Source organism: Mchenga conophoros, linkage group LG20 (genome assembly GCF_057382185.1).
Source record: "Mchenga conophoros isolate Kocher_MC1m ecotype Shallow Benthic linkage group LG20, M_conophoros_male_GT1.1, whole genome shotgun sequence".
Classification (NCBI taxonomy): domain Eukaryota; kingdom Metazoa; phylum Chordata; class Actinopteri; order Cichliformes; family Cichlidae; genus Mchenga; species Mchenga conophoros.
In genome coordinates, this window is record NC_140545.1 from 6,939,043 (window position 1) to 6,960,858 (window position 21,816).

General features: G+C 38.2%; 1 protein-coding gene across 5 annotated transcripts in view; it reads left to right on the top strand.

The window, feature by feature from the left end:
* Nucleotides 1-21,790, top strand: part of tp73 (tumor protein p73) — a 27,021-nt gene extending 5,231 nt beyond the window's left edge. For 2 of the 5 annotated variants that reach the window (XM_085259795.1, XM_085259797.1), the window contains exons 2-14: nucleotides 606-701; nucleotides 1,697-1,847; nucleotides 7,607-7,855; nucleotides 14,627-14,813; nucleotides 15,103-15,218; nucleotides 15,772-15,881; nucleotides 15,997-16,139; nucleotides 16,757-16,845; nucleotides 17,038-17,165; nucleotides 17,595-17,761; nucleotides 17,863-17,995; nucleotides 19,444-19,537; nucleotides 19,900-21,790. In XM_085259795.1, coding sequence (XP_085115921.1) covers nucleotides 606-701; nucleotides 1,697-1,847; nucleotides 7,607-7,855; nucleotides 14,627-14,813; nucleotides 15,103-15,218; nucleotides 15,772-15,881; nucleotides 15,997-16,139; nucleotides 16,757-16,845; nucleotides 17,038-17,165; nucleotides 17,595-17,761; nucleotides 17,863-17,995; nucleotides 19,444-19,537; nucleotides 19,900-20,298 — 2,062 coding nt within the window. In that variant the 3' untranslated portion in view covers nucleotides 20,299-21,790. Of the gene's footprint in view, nucleotides 1-605; nucleotides 702-1,696; nucleotides 1,848-6,569; nucleotides 6,801-7,606; nucleotides 7,856-14,626; nucleotides 14,814-15,102; nucleotides 15,219-15,771; nucleotides 15,882-15,996; nucleotides 16,140-16,756; nucleotides 16,846-17,037; nucleotides 17,166-17,594; nucleotides 17,762-17,862; nucleotides 17,996-19,443; nucleotides 19,538-19,899 lie in introns of those variants that run through there. The other 3 variants (XM_085259796.1, XM_085259798.1, XM_085259799.1) reach the window with 3 other exon arrangements.
* The last annotated feature ends 26 nt before the right edge of the window (nucleotides 21,791-21,816 follow it).

Consider the following 21,816-nt stretch of genomic DNA (forward strand, 5'->3'; position numbering starts at 1 on the left):
CACTGCAAACATGCCCGGATGTGACGAGTACCTTCCTAAATTTCCACAATCATGCCATCATTTTAACTTAACAAGCGGCGATACTATGTTTTCTGAATAAAGTTGCGTTAATCTTGCGAACCGTGAAGACCGCTTCGCTCAGGAAACCAGATGCGCATCTACTCAGAGCTATCCTGACTTGCGTTTTTACTTAGGCGACTCCAGTCTGAATACATTTTCGAGTTGTAGTGCAGGCGTTATTTCCAGACAGAGACGGAGGATGTGATGTTCAGCCTTTGAGGGACAGAAGCCTCCCCTCGGAGTGAGACGGTGATGAGTCAGGCAGGCCCGGGCAAGCCCAGGCCCCACGACACCTTGTGCCACCTCAGTGGGACTACATTAGTGCGATCACACCTGGATGAATGTGCGTTTGTGTTTTGAACTTTTGTCTAATATATTTTTTAACATGGGAAAAAAAAACGACCATATATTTGGACTTGCACGTTTTAGTTTTTTAAGTTAAAAGTCAGTTTTTCGGTAATTGTTTCAGTAACTGCCGCCCTACATTTTTAATTAAGAAAATAGATCTTTGTGTAACTGTCCGTGCCTGTGTGTGTTCTTTGTAGAGTGGTCTGCCCCTCGCCAGACTACCCATCCTCTAAGATGTCCCAGTCCACTGTTACTGAAGAAGGAGGCACCTTTGAACACCTGTGGAGCTCCCTGTGAGTGTCAACATCACTGAAAACTGATATACTTCCCATCATGTTTTCCAAATTATATATTAATCTGATTAAAAATGTAAGTGTATCAAGTTAATTATATGATATATCTCTCCATTATCTAAAATATTTTCTTACAAATTACAATTCCTAATATGTGAATAATTTTAATGCCACAATTTTATACATAATATGAAGGAAAGTGAAGTCTTTTTTCTGTATAACACAGTGAAATTATTTAATATGTTTACTAGAGCTAAAGATAAATACTTGCCTTATCTAACAGCTGATTTATTTTTTTTTTCCTCTGTGTGGGCATTATTCAGCAAACGCTAAAAAGTACTGCTGTGTTTTAATACTTATTGGTTAAAAAATGACAATATTTCTTACTGCATAATGCACACAAAAAGAACAAAACTGTCACTATGAGATTTCAGATTTGATTTCTCATGATATTTTATTATTTTGGATGAAAAAATTATTTATGCAAGTAGGATGATATCTTTAAATTCACAAATTTGCTAAGAAAAAAGTATATTACCATAAAATTATTTCTTTTTATCAGATATTTCATTTTTATTGCGCTGAAAGAATAAAGATAAGCAAATAGTCCAAAATCTTTAAACTAAGCAGCAAGAGAAAAAGGGGGAAAACCCACATTTGCCTGCTGTCTTCCTTCTTAAGACACACAGCAGGAAATCTACAGCTGGAAGGCTCAAAAAGAAAAGAATCGGGTTGTATAATAATTGATCGCAAGGAATATAAAGGATCATATTTGGTTACAATTTAAGGAAGAAAGGATAAAAAATGATAGTACTTGGTAGAGATAAAGGGTATACTTGTATTCTATGACTTACATGGATAAAAAGTCTTTTTTTTCAAACTCTTCTTTTTATATAATTCTCTCTATTAAATGATACAAAAACACACTTGTGCTATAATTACTTATTGAAATCCCACATCTCAATAATCATCTTATATGCATTGTGTGTTCACAGAGAGCCAGACAGTACCTATTTTGAGCTCCCCCCAGGCAGCCAGCCAGGTGAACAACCAGTGCCGTCTACCAGCAACCCGGGGAACCACCACAGCACTGCAGAGGTCTCCATGGATGTCTATCATATGAGAGACATGAACGAGAATGTTATGGTAGGAAAATGAGTTCATCTCACACATTGTGGTCAGACTTTGCTTTTATATAGAATCTGTTAAGTTTTTCTTGTCATTATAGGATGTGGTAGTTTATCTTGTGAGAACACACGCACACATCTAGGAATGTTTTTTTTTGTCTACTTGTATTTTCCCTCCAGTGCTGAGGAGATTCCCTTCTGTGTTGTTTCCCTCTCCTCTGCAGCTTTTTCCCTCTCTATTTCCCTTCTGGGTGGCCTTTAGGGACTGTGAGGTGTGTGTGTGTGTGTGTGTGTGTGTGGGTGTGGGTGTGTGTGTGTGTGTGTGTGTGTGCGTGGAGAATGGTCATTAAATATCAAGCAACAGCCCCTTGCTGCTCCACTGCAGAACCATCTGTAGGCTGGGGTGTGTCTGTGTGTACATTACAAGCATGCACACACTGTGCAGGTGTATTCACCTGCTGGGCTTACCATCCACAGAAAAAAATGCATTTTTTTTACATTCCAATTTACAAAAAAACCCAATTGGGAAACCTAAAAAAGTGACCAAAACATAGTATAATGTACTGCAAATTCTTTAAAACTTATATATATCACAAGATGAAAGACAGACATTTTCGTTGTTTCTTGAAGAATGCAGTTATTTTTAACAAGACTCTGTAAAGTCCTGTGAATCTTTTTCTGTGACTATCAGTCTCTCACATCACTGTAGAGGAATTGTGGCCCTCTTTTCTTTACAGCCTTGCTTCAGCTCATTAAGGTTTGGAGGCATTTGTTTATGCACCAAAGCATTTACTTGGGTTGAGGTCTGGACTTGGACTGGACCATTACAACAGCCTGATTCTTTTCTTTTTTAGCCTTTCAGTTGTAGATTTCCTGCTGTGCTTGGGATCATTGTTAGATGACCAAATTTCAGCTAAGGCCTTAGCTATCAGACAGATGGCCTCACATTTGACTCTAGAATACTTTGGTATGGTTGATTCAATGACTGCAAAATAATCAGGTTCTGTTCTTGACAGCTGCTATGTTCTTCTTAGATGGGAGAGGCTTTCTCTGGGCAACCATTCCACACCTGCCATACCTGTTCGGTCCTTTTCTAATTCTACTGTTACCTAAGGTCTGCAGAATTTGAGATGTAGCTCTTTTTGGGGAATTTCTTTTAGTCTTTTATATTCTAATTTTGAGATGAATTTACACAAATGTCCACTCTTAGGAAGATTGTGGAATTGTGCTAAATGGTTTAGCGCAGAACACAGGCAAAATGTAAGCTTTTATAGAGGTGTCACACTTGCTGGTGATCCATTCATTCTTATTTAAGGATTTCAAAGAGTCCTATGAAAGCTTGCTCATTTTCAGTTTGATGTCTGCAGAATTAAAAGGTCAGGACAAGGTCACATTTCTCACTGTGCGACATACATTTTTATTCCAACAATAATTTACTTCTGGGAGACTCTAACAGCGTCAATATTATGGATTACCTTAATTATTCATAAGATGATGAAGATTGCAGGGCTTTTCCATTATTTAATTGCTCCCTTTTTTGACAATGTTTTGCTATCATCAAATTCAAAATGAGCTTAAAAATGTACAAATAGATTCAAAATACAGATAAATTAAAAAATCTGTTTCACTTATGGTGTCTTTTGAGTAAAATATTATAAATGAGCTTTAAATTATTTGAATACATTTCACATTGAATTCTGTTTACACGGTCTTCCAGCTGAGTCAACAGCAGTTTTATCAGTTAATTTATTCTCAGTTTTCTTACAGTTTCTTTTACAGGTTTTACAAAATTTATTATAATATACACTTTCATTTTGCCTAATTGTTCACTCCAACCACTTGATCTTTCAATATGAAATCAAAAGGAACTCCCAGCTACACTCAGTGTCCCCCCCCCCCCCCCCCCCCCCTTCTTCTGATCTGGAGTATTGGTCAGATATAATCTTTATTTGGGCAAGTCTGGGCCTGCCAAGCTGGTTAATGAATAGTCATGAGAGAAAGAAAAGAGGTGGAGCAAGGATTTGTTGTTAGATGCAGAACAAGGAGAAGGCCCAGTAAAGTAAGGGAAACAAGTGGAGAACAGAGGCAGGACATCTTTTTTCCCTCCATCATGCCCTGCTTTAAAGCAGGTTCACCTAGAAATGGAGAACTCAGCTATTACAGTCACCCTTGAACAGAGTCTTATGAGAGACATCGTAGAAACACACTTTATTTTTTTAGAAGCTGTAAGATGCTGTTGGATGTGGTAAGTGAACGAGTGTAATTTGCTGATGTTGGGTCATATTCCTTCCTTTTTGCTTTTGGAAACTGCACACTTAGAGGAGAATATCTCATATTACTTTGTTTGAAACTTGGTGTTCGTTGTAGAGCAACTGTTTTTCAAGTCAATGGCAGTGCTCATTACTCATCATGCTGTGAAGACGCATGGATGTGTGAGATGTGCTTGAATTGGAGCTGCTCTTGAATTAAAACAATTTGATTAGTTTGGTGGAAAGATGGAGATAGTTTTATCACTACTTTGTCAAACTGGATTATTATGGAAATTCTATGATAAAGCACAAGCAGAACTCTCAAACACATCCTTATCATACCACTATATTCCAATATTAATCACTGGGTTTTAGAAATTGACCAAAACATTAACGTGATTTACTTTTTGCTTGAAAATTCTCTACAGAGAATTACAGCGTCTACAGATCACTGTGAAAATGAAATTTATATCCTATTCCTGCTCTTTGGAGATATTCCCAATAGAGGGCAACCTTCTTACACCGCACACTACTCTTTACCTCCACTTCTCCTCACCTCTGTTTAACATGGCTGGTGTCGTTTAGACATGCTTCACTTTTGATATAATACCAGACCGTTCATTTATGCAGCACAGTTATTCTTTTTGGTCATGCTGTTTCCTTAAATCAATTGGAAAATATAAATAGTTGGGATATTGTGTTGTTAAGTGCTGAAGGCTGTTTCATTGAGTAAGTGGCTCTGAAAACAGGTCATTAGGATTTAAACTGTCTCTTTATCCTCAGCCTATTATGTTTCACTCATCTTGACAGGTGAAGGTTGCTGCTGCTGCCTGAAGTAAATGTTTTAAGCCTTTAAAACTTTTCTTTGAGTGGCAGCTACCAGGATGACTGCCCATAGGGGACATCAGACGCTGCTGGGCTGGGAAGTGTAAACACTTAGACACATCGTATCGCGCAAACACATTTACTCACATAGTTGCAGTGGAGGTTTTAGCTCTGTTTCAACTTGTTATGGATTGAGTTTAGGTATTAAGACCAAGCACAACGCACCTGTGAGTGTGAGTCTCTCTTGCTCTCTCAGTGTGTGTGTGTGTGTGTGTGTGTCTATGTGGGGGCGTAGGCGTGGGTGTGTGTGGCGTTTTCTGTTGTTGACACATACACCTGGGCTTCTCTTGTGCCTCTAAAGCCCCTTTGATAATACCTATTAGATGGAAAATTTCAAAGGTGGTAAGCGCTAAGACACTAGAGGGATGTCAGAGTGATTTGTGTGCACTTTTCATGAGAAGACAAAAAAAGCATTCATGCTGATATTTGTCATGTTTTTAAAAAAAAAAAAAAAGGATATGCACGTTCATCTAAGTTGATGCTATGAATGTGCTTCTTTCTGTTGTAAGATTATAAATTTAAGACATTTGATATGAATGCTGGGAATTACATTGCATGTCTATTAAGCATTAATTAATTTTCCCTCTTTATCTGTTTATCCCAGTTGTATCCTGTGTGAGGTGCTATCTCACATAAACTCACGTTAGTGTCAATGTATGGCTCCAAAGTCCCACGCATGCGTGCATCCTCATTTAACCTGCATCGTTTGCATTAAGTCTTGGACATTGACCTGTGCTTTTGCTTTCAGCTGCTGAACCATGGCATAGAAACACACGAGGTTTACGTATCCTTGTGTAACTGTATTAAATTTTGTGTCCTTGTAAGTTTCAGCGCTCAAACTTAAAGTAATAAGTAGAAGAGCCCTGGGGAACGATCGTGTGGTGAAGTGATCCAATATATTTTCAGTTTATGGGGAAAGTGAATAGAACAAAATACAATAATAAAAAAAGGAGAAGTGCAGTGGTGGGCCAGGTAAATGATCACTCAGCTTTCCCGTGTGACACATGATTCTTCAGATAAATGTCCCTGTGAATTCAGATTCATCTCAGATTCATCTTACTTCCAGTCACAGTTTATAGATTTTTCAACTAGTCCCAGTCTGACAATTTATAAGTGGTATAACTGCTTTTGTGCTAATTAAATATTACTACCCTAATCCACCTTCCCACACAACCTTAGATGAAACAGTTTTTTTAACGATATTCACTGTAATTACATGCTCATGGATGGATTTTGACTTAAGCAAGTTTCATCCTTCTTTATTAAGGCTAGCAAAGTTTTGAAAAGTCTGTGCTAATTTAATGTTGTATTGATTGTGGGGGTATGACTGAGTGGCGGGGGTATCTGACCCTTGAACGCTTGTCCTTTCATATGCTGTTCTTCTTGCCTCTCTCTCTGTCTCTGTCTCTCTCTTTCTCTCTCTCTCTCTGTCAAACCAGACAGTGTTTACTTAGTGCAGGCCTTCACAAGGTGTTTTGGAGCATGTGTGTACACGCACCCCGGCATTGCCGTCTATGTCCGGGCATGCCATAATTAGAATGTCGTACAATTTGTTGGGTTCCCATCCCTCTTTCCCTTTCTGCTTCTCTCCTCTCATCTCAGTCTATCGTTTCTCTCTCTCCTCACCAGTCCTCACCTTTCTTCCCTGTCCTGGCAGTACATGCGCCTATGTGTGAGTGAGTGAGCGTGGTATGTCCACTGATGCACACCTTGCTTGAACTCTGTGGTTAGGCTCTGGTCCAGCACTCTCTTTGGTTTGCTGTGTTTGGACGTTTGACTGACTGAAGATTTGACAAATGAGACCAAAGCAGTAGAGGATGTACTACGTGAAGAAGAAGGTAAAGGCTTTTGTTTTTGTTTGGTTTTGGAGGGTTTTTTTGGGTATGTGTGGGGAATAGAAACGGTTCAACTGGAAGCTGCCATCAGCTTCAGTTGTTTGACACGTGCACAATGCGGGCAACAGGGATGAATCCAGGAATGTGTTTTCACACTAAAGATTATTTTTGGTTTTCAGAATATTCTTTGCTGCCGACTTTTCTTGTTCTGTCTCAGTCAACTGACTATCTATTGGTTTCATGTTATTCACAGATTGTTTTAGTTTGAAGAGCAGGAGGTAGACTGTGGTGGACTGCAGCTTGTGTTTTCTAACTTTTTTTTGAAATCACATGTTTTTAATACTTTTTCCTTCTACTGTAGCTTTTGAGTTTAAAAACAAAATGCAGGCCTCACACGAGACACTAGCAGAGTTCAGTACATCAAATCTTTTTTTTCATCCATCATACCGAAGAGAGAAAAGAGAATGGCAGGCAATTAGGCAGATCACTCCTGTGTTTTACAACTCTACACCTCTTATAGCCCCGAGGAAGGTACAGTGTGGACCTCACTGCAAGTGCCATTCACAGATTCACCTCTACACACCTGTTGATGTCGTTTTTATGTATAAATCATAAAATAGTTACGCATGCCCCCACACACACTGTGCATCACGCGCACTACCCACATCTCCCTTCCAAGTGTAACCCGACCTTCCTTTGAGCCTCTAAGCCCCTGTCTCTGTGACACCTCTACCTGTGTCCTCCCTCTGCCTTTTCCCCTCCCTACCTCTTCACCTCCCTCATTGCCTTTTCTCTTCATTTCTTCACAGTCCCAGTACAACTTGCTGAGCAGCAGCATGGAGAGTCTGGGGAGCCGTGCGACATCCACCAGCCCCTACAGCTCCGAAAACGCCTCTTCGTCGGCCGTGCCCACCCCCTCACCTTACTCCCAGCCCAACTCCACCTTTGAGGGCTTGTCGCCTGCCCCTGCCATCCCTTCTAACACCGATTACCCTGGGCCACATGCCTTCCAGGTGTCCTTCCAGCAGTCCAGCACAGCCAAGTCAGCCACATGGACCGTGAGTATATACACACACACACAAACACACTGTTGTGGCTATGATGTGTGCTGGTGTATGTCTGTGCATGCAGGCTTCTCTTACTCTTTCTAGCTCTCTGTCTTACTAAGTAACTCCCTTGAACACACATAAACATGCACACAAAGACACTCGTTCACATGGACACTCACTCAAGTCAGTACATGTGCAGGCGTGCTATGTGTAAGCGAAAGTAGCGCACGACTCAGTGATTCATCTTGTCCTGTACTCACCTTTTATGAGTCTGTTCTGTGTTAGTCTTTTGGAAGACTTTGTTTGGTTTCTTTAAGTAGTTCGAGTGAGAAATAAAAATATCATATCATATGAGTTTATGTAATTTAGAGGTTGTTTTGATTAATATATTTTGGTGTACTGTCTTTGAGTATATTAGAAATTGCTGCCTCATGTGTTGTTTCACTTTATCAGTGCAATAATCCATTTTAATGATAATGTAATTACACAAATAGTATTTTAAGGTTGCTTGATTATGGCAAAAATCATCGTCATGTTTTGGTTTTTTTTGGTCAATATCAATAGGTCTTTATTTATAGCCAATGCCTGAACACATTGTAGCACAACTTCAAAAATGTAGACATTGTGTTATTTTCTTAGCTGACTGTAACTGCGTGTAGACTGATTTCTACTTGATTGAACTGGGATAAAAATTCACATTGGATGTGATGCTACATTAACAACTTTCAGCTGGAATTCAAACTTTTGAGGTAGTATTTTAAAAAATAATTTAAAAAAAATCAGAGGAATATGAGTATTGGAAATTTACACACCAATTATCAATTCTAATGAACGCAATGCACACAACTACTTTGTGATGTGATTGCGGTGAGGGGTAGGTGAAATAGAGGCTGTGTGTGTTGTTATGACCTGATGAGAAGTCTGTTCTCCTCAAAAAGTGTCACCTCCAACTGTCTCACAGTTGACCTCCCAGAAACAAGTGAAAGATAAAGCACACTTCCTTCTGTGTGTGTGTGTGTGTGTGTGTGTGTGTGTGTGTGTGTGTGTGTGTGTGTGTGTGTGTGTTTGTCTCTGTGTGCATTGAGGCCTGTGAATGTGTCTGTGTGATAGATTGAGATCCTCTGCGTATGTGTTTGCTAAAGTTAATCATGCATGGTGAGCTTCTTCATTCAGCCCTCAGTGATGTAAGAAGATCCTTCTCTGGACATTGGAACTGTGGTCTTTGACCTGTTGCTTTTCTTTCTCTGTCTCTTTCTTCCTCCGGTCTTAGCACACACTCATGGCTGTCACCTCTGGCGCCTAAAGTTCCCCCTCTTCTCTCCTCTGCTCTTCTCTCCTGCCCTTGAGTATACCTGTCATCTCCTTTGTCTAACTTCTATTCTCATCCATTTCATTAAATCTTCTGCCAAAACACATCCACAGAAACCAGAGAAAGCATGCACAAAAATATTAGTTTGACCTGATGACTTACTGCCATGAAATGATCCGAAAACTTGTTGTGACCTGTTTGGTTTAATGTGATACTTACTATTTACCCTGCCTTTTTCTACCTACGGTGCCATTTTAAAGTTCAGAATGCATCTTTTGACTTCATTCAGAAAGTACATAACATCCGAAAAAGAACTCTAACAATACCGTTTAGCTTTTAATTAAAAAATCAATAAAAGCCTGCCAACAGACCTCTTGTTTTTACAGCAAAACTCTTAATAGTTTTTGAAAACTGTATTTTGCTACAATTTTAACAGAACAGAAGAGAAATATATTTTTTAAACTGCCTAACAATTTAAGTTATAGCGTCTTGCGTGCGTGTGTGTGTGTGTGTGTCTCTCTGCGCTATAAGAGGAGAAACAAAGGAGTGTTTGACTGGCACACGACTTAAGATACAAATGATGAGGCAGCAGAAAAGGATTGTGAGGAAACCTGTGATTATTCAGATGCCTCTGCTGCCATTAAACAGGAGGGATTAGAACAAAAAGAGAGACTAGGTGATTGCTCATAGCTTTGGTGGAGTTTACTGTAATGCTTTGTTTTATCTTGAATGCCTGATTATAAGACCGGCAAATTATAAGTGTTATTATATAGCTATGGAAAAAAGAAAATGTTTAATCTGTGAAATGACGGAGTATGATAATATATGATTTTCTACTGTATAAAGCATTGATTTCTTTAAAGGAAGTGTTACAGATAGTTAAAAAAGAAGTTCACCACATGTAATACCTACAGAATATGCAGCCGTTTGAGGTAAAACATCCTGGAATATAGACATAAACTCTTTCCCAATAAAATGACAACATATTTACATTTTACTGAAAGTGAAGTAAATAATTTTACTGAAAGTGAAGTAAATAAAACAATAATCAGAAAGAAAAGGCATTCCAGTCAAGCCTCTCAGGATGACTACATTTCTACTAATGGTAGGGGATTACCCAAAAGATTGCATGAGGATTTATGTGTGTCTGAAATGTGGATGCAAATATGGGTGTGCGTATTTATGCGAAATTCAGTAAAAGACCCAAGTTTGAACTTGTTTGGAAAAAAGGGATGACTATAAGACTGAGTCACCTTGTCTGAATGTAGAAAACAGGAGTTTCATGTGTATTCCTTGTGGCCTCAGGCAATGTGGAATACCAAATGGCATAGGGGCATATTCAATACGAGCAGCTTCCTAGCTGCCCTTCTTCATGCCCCTCTGCCTTTTCCTCTCAAGGGAAGATATCTACTTATTCCATTGAGCATTTTTCATTAAATCCCTTCGTCTCACATTCCACGTTATCAGTTTAATCAGAATTGCTGCCATTATTTTTCATAGTAGGGATTATCTGATTACTGGGGGTTTCTCCTTAATACTGTAAGGTCTTTGCCTCGAAGTGACTATTGTTGTGACTTGGCACAGAATAAATAAATTTGACTTGACATCATTAGTGACTGACAAAGCATTCGGTTGTGGTATATAGAACTTGTCATTAGATTAGTCCAACTCTGGTACCTTTCAAAGGAAAAGAGACGAGAAGTCAGGTGAACACAGAGGAGGAGACACAATCCTGGTTTTCTCATCTATCAAAGTATTTCCACATAGAGTTAGTCCATCCAAACCCATGTTAAGCTGCTCTGGCAATCAACCCCCCCACCCCCACCCACGTCTAGTCAAGACAGCATCCATTAGTGATAATAGCTCTGAAACTCTGCCACTCTCCTGCCCCTTGAAGATGATTCTTCTGCTTGGATGCAGGCAAGCATCACCATGGCTAGAAATAAGATCTAACACCTTAGTATTGTCATATAATAAGACCCCTTTCCATACAATCAGACTTTAGTTTGTGTGTAAGTGTATATGCACATGCATGAGTGTTTGTGTGTCTGTCTGTGTGTGTACAGTATGTGGCAGTAGTAGGAAGGGGTGTGATACACTCAGGATGCAGGCTCGAGCATGCACTACACAGCGGCTTGTCAGAAGCTGCTCTTCCCAGCTATTAGCCTCTCTCCGTTAGGACACACGTCCCAACATGTTCTGCACAATGCATCCCTCCCTTCCTTTCCTGATGCATCATCCAAAGCCACATCACCATTGGTTTTCCTGCCAAGCATCAAATGTGGGAAACCAGAGTTGATGAGAAAGAGAATTCACACATTTGGGACGCATGATATTTCACAGGGGAAATAAATGTGCTCCTAGTTGGAGGACTGATCGTTTTGTGCTGTAAAACAAGTGCTTTTGTAGTATACAGTGTTTAAAGAAATCAGCCTAATCAGCTAATATCTTAACTAATTTCACTATAGAACAGGGGCTCTTGTTGATGTTCTGGACTTTGAATTGATAACAGCTAAGCGCCACAGAGAAAGCTAATATTTTAAGCATTAGGTCATGCTGTGTGTCCCATAATACTCTGTGAAACACAGTGTTTATGTTAATACTCTAAAGGAGTTAACCGTAAGACTCCATGTAGCTACTTGAAAATCACTAAAGTCGAATGGCTTTATCTTATTTATGTTTTATTTATTTAAATGTTTTTTTAATAGGCTCTTATGGTTCCCTCATAGCCTAAGCTTTACTTTTTGGATTAGACAAAAAAAGATTACTATATTGTAAGATTATAATTCATTATGGTTCATTAGATCTTTTAACATGGGTGACTTTTAGGTTTCCTATACTAATTTACTTCCAATACACGATGATTACAGTGTATGAAAAGTCAGCTTATATGGTACTGTATATCAGCTCACTGTGTCTGTGTGTGTATGAATGTACATAAATAAATCTGATATTTGTTACGAAAATTTACAGCGGGCAAGCTGCTGCCTGTGAGTATGGATGACAGTTTGGCAATTAACACCTCTTCTCAAGGAACCTGTCAGGGCCTGTCTCCATTGGTCCACCGTGTAGAAGCAAAGATGAATAGATGAATGGATGGATGGATGAATAGATGGATGGATGGATGGATGGATGAATAGATGGATGGACAGATGGCAATAAAATTCCTGTCCCTACCATTATGGCATAATTTTCTAAACTTGATCAGACAAGAGTCTTTTGGTGTGGATTTATGTATGTTTCTGACCAAGACAAACATGTGAGCTTCTAATACAGATCTAATACACTTTTACTGCAGTAAATCACAAACTCTCAAAATGACACACTGACCAAAGGAAATACAACATGTACATTAAAACAATGTTTTGGCAGTGGCTAAAAGCACTGTTCGCAAAACTTGTCCATCTGAAAGTCAGAAAGAATATTATAAGAGTTAACAATTTATCACAAAAGCAGTCGATCAAAAAACAGTTTTCACTAAATTGGTGAAGCTTTTACTTAATTTTCAAGTTACCTAAAAGTTTCATTTAGGAAACTTTAAATGAAAAAAAATGAGACCACTATTTATCCGAACAACTTTAAACACAACACTACACTTCTTTTGATTTCCAGCAGGATACGTGCCAAATTTCTCCTTTTCTTGCAAGAAAAGCATAAACAGACAGACGTGTATAAAGAGATTGCTTCGTTCCGTTTTTAAATTAATAAATTGTATTCTTACAATTTATTCTTTTACCCCTCTGTCCATTCTTAATTTCCTTTTCTCAGTCACCAAATTTTTTTTTTATTCCAACTCAGTGACAAAGCAACTAATCCAAGTTTGGCATATTTGTTCTCCTTCTCTTCCTCTTCCTCTCTACTCTCTGTGCCTTTTTTGTGTTTTGAAACAAAGCCCAACTTGTCCATCACTCATCTTTTCCTGCATCAGATACTGCAGTTCTTTTAATAGCACTGCACTTCTGACACCAATACAGCTACATTTACACACAAAGAAATATGTCTGTGTGTGTAAAAATGAAATTTAAAAAAGTAATAAAGGGCAAAAAATAAACAAAAAAGAAGGGAAAAGGAATAGTGTGGTCGTGATAGCCGCTGTCTATCAGTTACAACTGAACCAACTCACAAACACGTTCATGTGGCCTTTCCTTTTTATTGTTGGCCTCTGTAATGCAGAGATACGTGAATCCTGAGAGTCAGATAACCTGAGAATGAAATTCTTCACTTTTGTCTAATAAATTTCTTTCTTTACTATCACAAATAATTCTTGTTTGTTTGTTTTTAGAATTGCCAACACACTGTCCTATACTTATCATGTAACCTGCCGTGTTCCATGAGTCTCTCTCTATTATTTCTTCTCTCTGTGTTTCTATTTCTTTTTGCTTTCTATAATCTAGAAAATGCAAAGAGACAACTTCACGTGGACTCTTTGTTTTTTTCTTATGCAGCAACACAAATGTTGACCTGCGAGTGCTGTAGTTCTCCCATACGGTACGCATTTGCATTTTAAGCTCACTTTAGCAAGTCTACACAGGAAAGAACAGACTTTCTATTTTTTTTCCTGGAAGGTCGTAGTTTGATCACAACAGGAGAGATTTTTAAGATTTTGTGATTGTGTTGGGGCATGTTTAGGCCATTTCATTCCTTGTGATGTCTTTGGGTGCATGTGTAATGGCATTTCCACATGCACATTCATGCGAAAGCGCATGTATGTGCATGTGGAAATACTTGTAAACTGAGGAATTAGTGAAGACTGGTTGTGCACAGATCAGCATATTTTTATTTCACTTTAACTAGATGACTGCTACGCTTCCTGTAAGAAACTGTATTTTTCATACTATTGTCCAGAGAGAAGGTGTACAGTTACGCTTTTTCTCTATCACTTGCAGTATCTCACATTACTACCCACAAACTAAGTCTTCTGGGTAATTATCATGTATTCATGCTACACAACATTTACCTTTATAACACAAATGAAAATTTATTGCTGACTGGCTGATGTGTTTCTCTCTTCCATTCATACTCCTCTGCTCTTTATTTGACAACATTTGCTCTCATTCATGGTTTTATGTGGTAATTATAGTGTGCTGCTTTTACACCAAACTTTTTTATTATCATATTACGCAGCTCTTTATCTGTCCACCTTGTCTTCTGTCTCTTAGAGACTTATTTTTTTGTCTGCTGATAGGTGACTTAATTGTAGGTTATTTAATTTTGAGACAACAGTCCCACCTCCTGAAAGATTATTTTTGTAATTATGTCACTAGTAGTGTAATGTGTTCTCTTATTACGTTTATATATAACTATTCTTGAGAGCATGAGACGAAAGTCACTGGAGCAAGACTGCAACGCCTCATCGGCCATGACCTTTTGATTGATTTGTTTTTGCTTTTTTCACAAGCACATTAAATTCCCATTTATAAGTTCAGACCACTGATTTGAAACTTGACCGCGTGTGTTCTTTCTCTACCCAGTACTCTCCCTTGCTGAAGAAGCTCTACTGTCAGATTGCCAAAACCTGTCCAATCCAGATCAAGCTATCCTCCTCTCCTCCGCATGGCAGCATCATCAGAGCCATGCCCATCTATAAGAAGGCGGAGCACGTGACTGAAGTGGTCAAACGATGCCCCAACCACGAACTAGGACGAGACTTCAATGATGGTACAATCTGCTAATCTCTTCTTTTGAACATAAGTAATTATGCTGACATATTTTATACTTTTTATATGTCTCATTAGTGTTTGGCTAATTCTTGCTTGCATGGGGGACTGCAGAATGAGCATGTAAAATGCAAGTAACAGGGAGCAGCAGAACGTTAAATGCAGTTCACTTAACAACCACAAGCATCATTAAGAACAACAGTTTTCTGGACATTATACTACACAATAAACTGTACCTCGTATCTGCCAAGTTTAAATAAACCAACTCTCTCTCATGTTTATCTCCTCAGGTCAAGCAGCTCCGGCCAGTCACCTGATCAGAGTGGAGGGAAATAACCTCTCCCAGTATGTGGATGATCCTGTTACTGGCAGGCAGAGTGTCATCGTCCCGTATGAGGCTCCACAGGTTGGTGGTAGTGTACTTGACCTGCAGCGGGTCATAACAGCAGAGATATACATATGCATTGTATCAAGTATTTAAAGATACACAGAAAAAGCCTCTGATAAAATTTAGTTGTTTGTAAAATGGGCATTTTGCAGATATTTCTTTTGTTTTTGGACATTAAGCCAAGAGAAAAGACGAGACATATGATGAACACGTCAAAGAAACAGTCAGCTACAGTTAAGAATTTCAATACGAGGCTCATCTATAAATAAAGATGCCAGACATGTCCACGCAAGCACAAGACTCATCATGTCTGTCATGAAAAAGTTAATATAAAGTACATTTGTCTCTCATCACATCAACGTGCGCTACAACACCTCCCTCTGGTGGTGAATTGGTGTTTTTGAAAAAAAATTACTTGAGCGATGAAAAGAAATGAGCTTTTTTAAATACCGAGACCTAAAATGGTGTACAGTTACAGTTACACTTCTCACCATTATATTATGGTGATATAAGTACTTATACACTAATGGAAGCAAAGTAAAATCTAAAACCTTGTTGCTCTGTGTTACAGGTAGGGACTGAGTTTACCACCATCCTATATAATTTTATGTGCAACAGCAGCTGTGTGGGCGGCATGAACAGGAGACCTATCCTCATTATCATCACTTTGGAAACCAGGGAGTAAGGCAACAATTCATATTTCATACACAAACAGAGATATTTGGTTTGACATTTCATCACTTTTTTAAAACATGCTGCAATTAGTACATTTTCTTCTTCTATATAATCTCTGCAGCGGTCAAGTGTTGGGCAGAAGGTCATTTGAAGGTCGGATATGTGCATGTCCGGGCAGAGACCGCAAAGCTGATGAGGACCACTTCAGGGAACAGCAGGCCCTGAATGAGAGTGTGGCCAAAAATGGAAGTGCTAACAAGCGCAGTGAGTTGAAATAAGACTTCATGGGGAAAAAGTTTGTTTTAAATTATAACAGTTAAAGATACAATCATTTTAGCTTTTAAAGTTTCATTCACTTGTGTTTTCCTAATTTAGTTTTCAAATATATAAACAGTCTAGCCCAGAGGAGCATGGTGAATGTCCAAGATCTAAATTTGGACAATAAGTAGTCTCCATAAAGATCAACACACTAACAGCTGAAATCCCAGATATTAAATCTTTTACACCCAATTGAATTGATACTATACTTTGCCATATAATTTCATAACTATTCTTATTTGTAGAATCATATTCTAACTGGTGTACATTCTTATGTGTATTATTGTAGTTTCAGGTCTAAAGTGTGCTACAGTTTCATGTAATGGAAGACTGTAAAATTTTATATTGTGTATTGTGGTTCTAAAAAACCCAACTAGGAACAAGGACTTGAAATTAGCAATATTCATACCCCTCTGTATAAATGAAATTAGCAATAATTATGTGCAGCACATCAGCTTCATGTGAAACGGCATCATTGTTATTGTACATCATGCTTGGTTGTTTGCTGTCTAAAACAGTGGTATAAATCTGCTTAATTATGCTTCTGTTTCTCTTATCTGCAGATTTTAAACAGAGTCCAACAAACATTCCCAGTCCAAACATTAACATGAGGAAGAGGCGGCATGGAGAAGAGGAGGTTTACTATATTCCTGTAAGAGCTTTCACACATGTATAATAAGAAAATTTAGATTCATCTATTAGCTTTCTAACTGTCAGACTCACAGTTTGTGAGTTTTTTGCTAATTTATTAAATTGTTGGAACAAAAGCACTATTTTTATTGGATGGACTGATTCAGCAGTCATTGATGGCTTAGGATAACGGTTGTGTCATGTTTGTGTGTAGGTTCGTGGTCGTGAGAACTTTGAGTTGCTGATGAAGATTAAAGACAGCTTGGAGCTGGTGGAGCTCGTGCCACAGCAGCTGGTGGACTCCTACAGACAACAAGCACAGCAGCAGCTGCTGCAGAGACCGTGAGTCACTTCAATGCACACACACTCATTTGGCTCTACATATAAAAGTTGTGTTTTTTATTTTATTAGTGCATCGGATTTGCCCGTTTTGCTGTTGTTCCTGCATGACCATAATATTGTCATTCCAGGTTTAATGTTGCAACTGAGCAACACTCAATAAAAGTAATGTATTACACACTACTTGTTACTTTTTCTTTAAAGTAATGCAGTGCATTACTTAATTACGTCATTCAGCCAAATTTAGGCTACTGATTGTGGTTTGGTTGTGACATTGTTATGATGATGTAGGAACAACATCAACACAGTGCAAAATTCCAAATGCACATTGAGTCTTCTGTATTTCATCAAATTGTAAAGTGTCTGTCATGCTCAGTAACACTGAGACAAACTCTTTCTCTAATCTCTGCAACATTCGTCTTTTTCCGTTAGGAGCCACGTGGCATCACCCTCCTCCTATTCTCCACTGTCCAACATGAACAAGCTGCATTCCCACGGAGGCCTCAGCAAGCCACCCTCAGTCAACCAGCTCGCAGGACAGCAGCCCCAGCAACACCACACTGCCCCCTCTTCCATGGCTCATATGGGTGATTATCTATGTGTGTGATTTCGTTTCAAGACATTACTTCCAAAACTGTTACAGTACTTTATCCAAGGTTGCTGCTGTTAGTTTTATTGATCACCCGTCCCTTTCCTACAGATCCAAACATGCTCAACAGCAACCACATGCAGGCAAATGGAGAAATGAACGGTGGCCACAACAGTCAGAATATAGTGTCTGCTTCTCACTGCAGCCCGCCCCCTCCGTATAACCCTGACCCCAGCCTTGTCAGGTACCTCACCCTCCAATGACACTCCTCCTTTACTCACCTGTAAAAAATAAATAAATAAAAAAAAAGGCCTCTTGACAATCAGATGCACTTGTCTGGTTAAATGTAAACTAGTGGCATAAGAATACTTTACTTTACTTGGCCATGTTTACATAGTATTATGTCAAACAGTGTTTTGGAAACGTTCTATTTTGCCACAAAATGTGACAAGATTGAGCTGTTTTTTTGTTTTGTTTTGTTTTTTTTAAACATAATGTTGTGGCTGTTTTGTAAAAGCTTGCAATAACAATACAGATCTGTAAACACCCTTTGAGAGTGCCATAGTGAAAGCCCACTGAAGACTTGGTAACATGGAAAAAATGTGTATACATGGCACAGTTAAAGTGGAAAAGAACGATAAGTAGAAAGGTCAAGTCAGTAATATTTAAAATAAAAGTGAAAAGAACATTTTTTGTTTTGGGGGTTGTTGTTTTTTTCAGTTTTAGCCCCTTTAATATTAAAATGTTCCTGTTCCGTGCAGAAAAAAATGAAAACCAGAACACAGCAAAAAAAAAAAGAAAAAAGAAAGAAAAAGAAAAAAAAAAGAAAAAGAAAAAGAAAAAAAAAGAAAAACACCAATGCTTTCAGCTGGCTGGATTTATTATTTCAGGTTTCTGCTAGATGCATATAAGTGTTTAAATCACATGTTTATCAGCTCTCATTAAATAATACAGCATAACCTCTCAAGACTTGTAAAACCTCTGCTATGGATTTGTTACCTGCACATGAAAAGCAGAAACTGTGTGTCTTACCTAGTTCTAAATTCCTTCACACTGACACTGTGTAAACAGCCATTCTTTGCAATGCAATGCAATGCAGCAGATTTTTTTCTTCAAAAGAAATGTTTAATTTCTATTTAATTTTAAACTATATTTTTTCTTTTTTCTTTTTAATTAATTTTACTTTTGTAAGCTATTTTATCCATTTTGCAGTCATATGACTTGCTCTTGCAATTTTAGCATTTTTGATACAGCAGGATTTGTCGTTTTGTTTTTGCAGACTATTATGTTAATTAAACCGTTAAATTGTACAGCTAGCTTCTTTTTCCAGTTACTTTGTATGTTACCAAAACGTTAACATTCATGTATTTATAATAAAGCTTCTTCATCAAAGCAATAATGGCCTTATGAATCATTAATATTGTATAAATGTATGTTTATGGTTTTAATTTCACTACAGTTCTTCAGATGTATAGTTTCTGTATCCTTTAGTTTAGATCTGTGCCCTAAATCTCCCTCTTATTTTACTTAGAATAAGCTATAGGGACTTGTCCCCCTATAGATATTACTACAGTAAATCCAGAAAATACTTGTTTTTCTCTTTCAGCTTTTCTCAGGAGTAATGTTTTTGTTTAAGTCCCAGTTTTAGGTTGTATCTCTGGTCTAAGCAGGCCTTCTTTTCTCCCCATACAGCTTTCTCACCAGTCTGGGCTGTCAGAACTTCATTGAGTACTTCACTTCCCAAGGCCTCCAGTCTATCTACCATCTCCAAACTCTCTCCATGGAGGTAACCAGTTTGTTCCTGCACATACAATCTACAAGCAGTAGAAATAATAGACATAATAAGAAATGTTACATGTAATTATTAAAACAAATAAAAGAAAGAGAAGAAAAGGTAAAAATGGCAACAAAAAAAAAACTGCAATAAGAGACACAAAACAGAAAAGTAAAGCAACAAGGTACAAACAAATCCCAGATAATTACTGACCACTAGTGATGATGCAAAGAATTACCTTATTAAGCAGGCTTAATACTTCCTGACTTCCTTTTGCATTTTCAAGCAAACACGTAAAGACACACTCTTATTGCTTTGTGTTTGCTTTTTTGCTACACTCTTGAACTCCTCCAATGTCTGTGTGCCCTCACTAGGATTTGGGTGCGCTAAAGATACCAGAACAGTCCCGCCTCATCATCTGGCGAGGTCTGCAGGACATGAAACAAGGCGCTCCCCTGCAGCTGCCTGCTTCTTCTCATCATCATGACTATCATGGGCAGCAGCTACTTCGCTCTAGCAGCAACATGACTGCCTCCGCAATGGCGGCCATTGGGGCTGCAGGTGGGGAACTGCAACGCCAGCGGGTCATGGAAGCTGTGCACTTTCGCGTCCGCCACACCATCACTATCCCCAACAGGTCCAGCGTTGTTGGGACATCAGGCATGACGGCTGCTGATGAGTGGGCTGACTTTGGTTTTGACATGCCTGACTGCAAGGTGTCACGGAGCAAGCACTCCATCAAGGAGGAATTCATGGAAAGTGACATTCACTGAGACTGAATAAAATCTTGGATCTTCTTTCCCAGAAGTTATTGTCAGCATCAGCTTACTGCAGTGTAACTACGTGACTAGGGTTGTTAAATATGTGTTTAGCTGCTCTTGTCATATTTTGATGATCAATTTTGATTCTGAGATATTTTCAGTGTGCTCATGCACTTTCATGTGCAGCCAGAAGTTTGTGCTTGAACTGTTGTTCCATCTAATATTTGAAGATAACATAACAAAGTTTACGTCTTCAGTCTTCAAAGCAAAATGCATTGTAACAATATAATTGTCAAAGCAATGCTGAACACACATGATCTGGACTTTGCTTTTTGGAACGCTGATAAGTGCAAAAGCTATTTTTTTGGGGGTGCACTGTGCAATAAGTAATAACACATTTTTCTTTTACAGCATATGTGACATTGTTCACAGTAACATAAATGTCAAAAGAGGTAAATCACCACTGCATTTTATGTTTAGATGCCAAAAATAGGTTCTCATCTGACTTTTTTTTTCTTTAAGTTGTCCTTCACTTGTACAAATGTATATACTTTATCATGTAAATGTTTTGGAGTAGATGTTGTTGGAAATAATAGAGTCAACATGATGTATCTGCTGTTTGAACCAAATGACTAGAACTGGGTAAATCGAATCCATAACTATGGGAACACAATTGTGTATTTTCAGTGGGTATGATAACGTGATGACCGTAATGTGGTTCGGTGTGGTGGTATCGTTTATGTGCAAAAAAAAAAAAAAAAAAAGTGCTTTGGTGTTAGTAGTTGTACGCTGACACTTATTGTTAAAAATTAGGTATTGCCTAATACTTTTATTACGTTCTAGAAAATATGCCGCTCATTATTTTATAGTAACACACTGCAACACAGATAGGAGACAATCAAACAAACAAAAAAAGCATACTCAGTATTATATCTTAATACCAGGGATTTGATTAGATTTGTGAATGGATATTGTGCTATCCCTGTACATCAAGAAAACTAGATAATGAGCAGCATTTTTGTCCTTGTATTTGTATTTTGAAAACCTTGCAGGGCAAGGTACTCATAAATTCATTATAGCCTACTCTGTAGCTAATCTTCATGGCACTTGTTTGTAGGTATTTAATAACATTCCACTTTAATTTCTGGATTGCCATCATGAAGCTGAATGGTTCTCTTATTGTGTTATATTTGCTTGACCTTTACTTGTACCAGGGCGAAGGGTTTTGTCTCCCTTTCTAAGGCCCATTCTTGGAAAGACAATTTTCGTCGTTTTTCATCTCATTATTACAAATGGTCAGAGAGAGAGCACTTTAATGCGATTAAATCATTTAGGTGTTTCAGTATTAACACCACAGTGTAAATAAAAGAATTTCTCCGTTTCTTGTTCTGTTTTTTTTTTTTTTTTCAAAAGAAAAAAAATTGTTTACTGGTGTGTTTTTATTCATGAGCGTTCATTCGTTTCTGCTGTTGTTAAAATCACGAATTAAATTGGTTAAAACGTCTGCCTCTGCGGTCTCTTTTTTCAAAG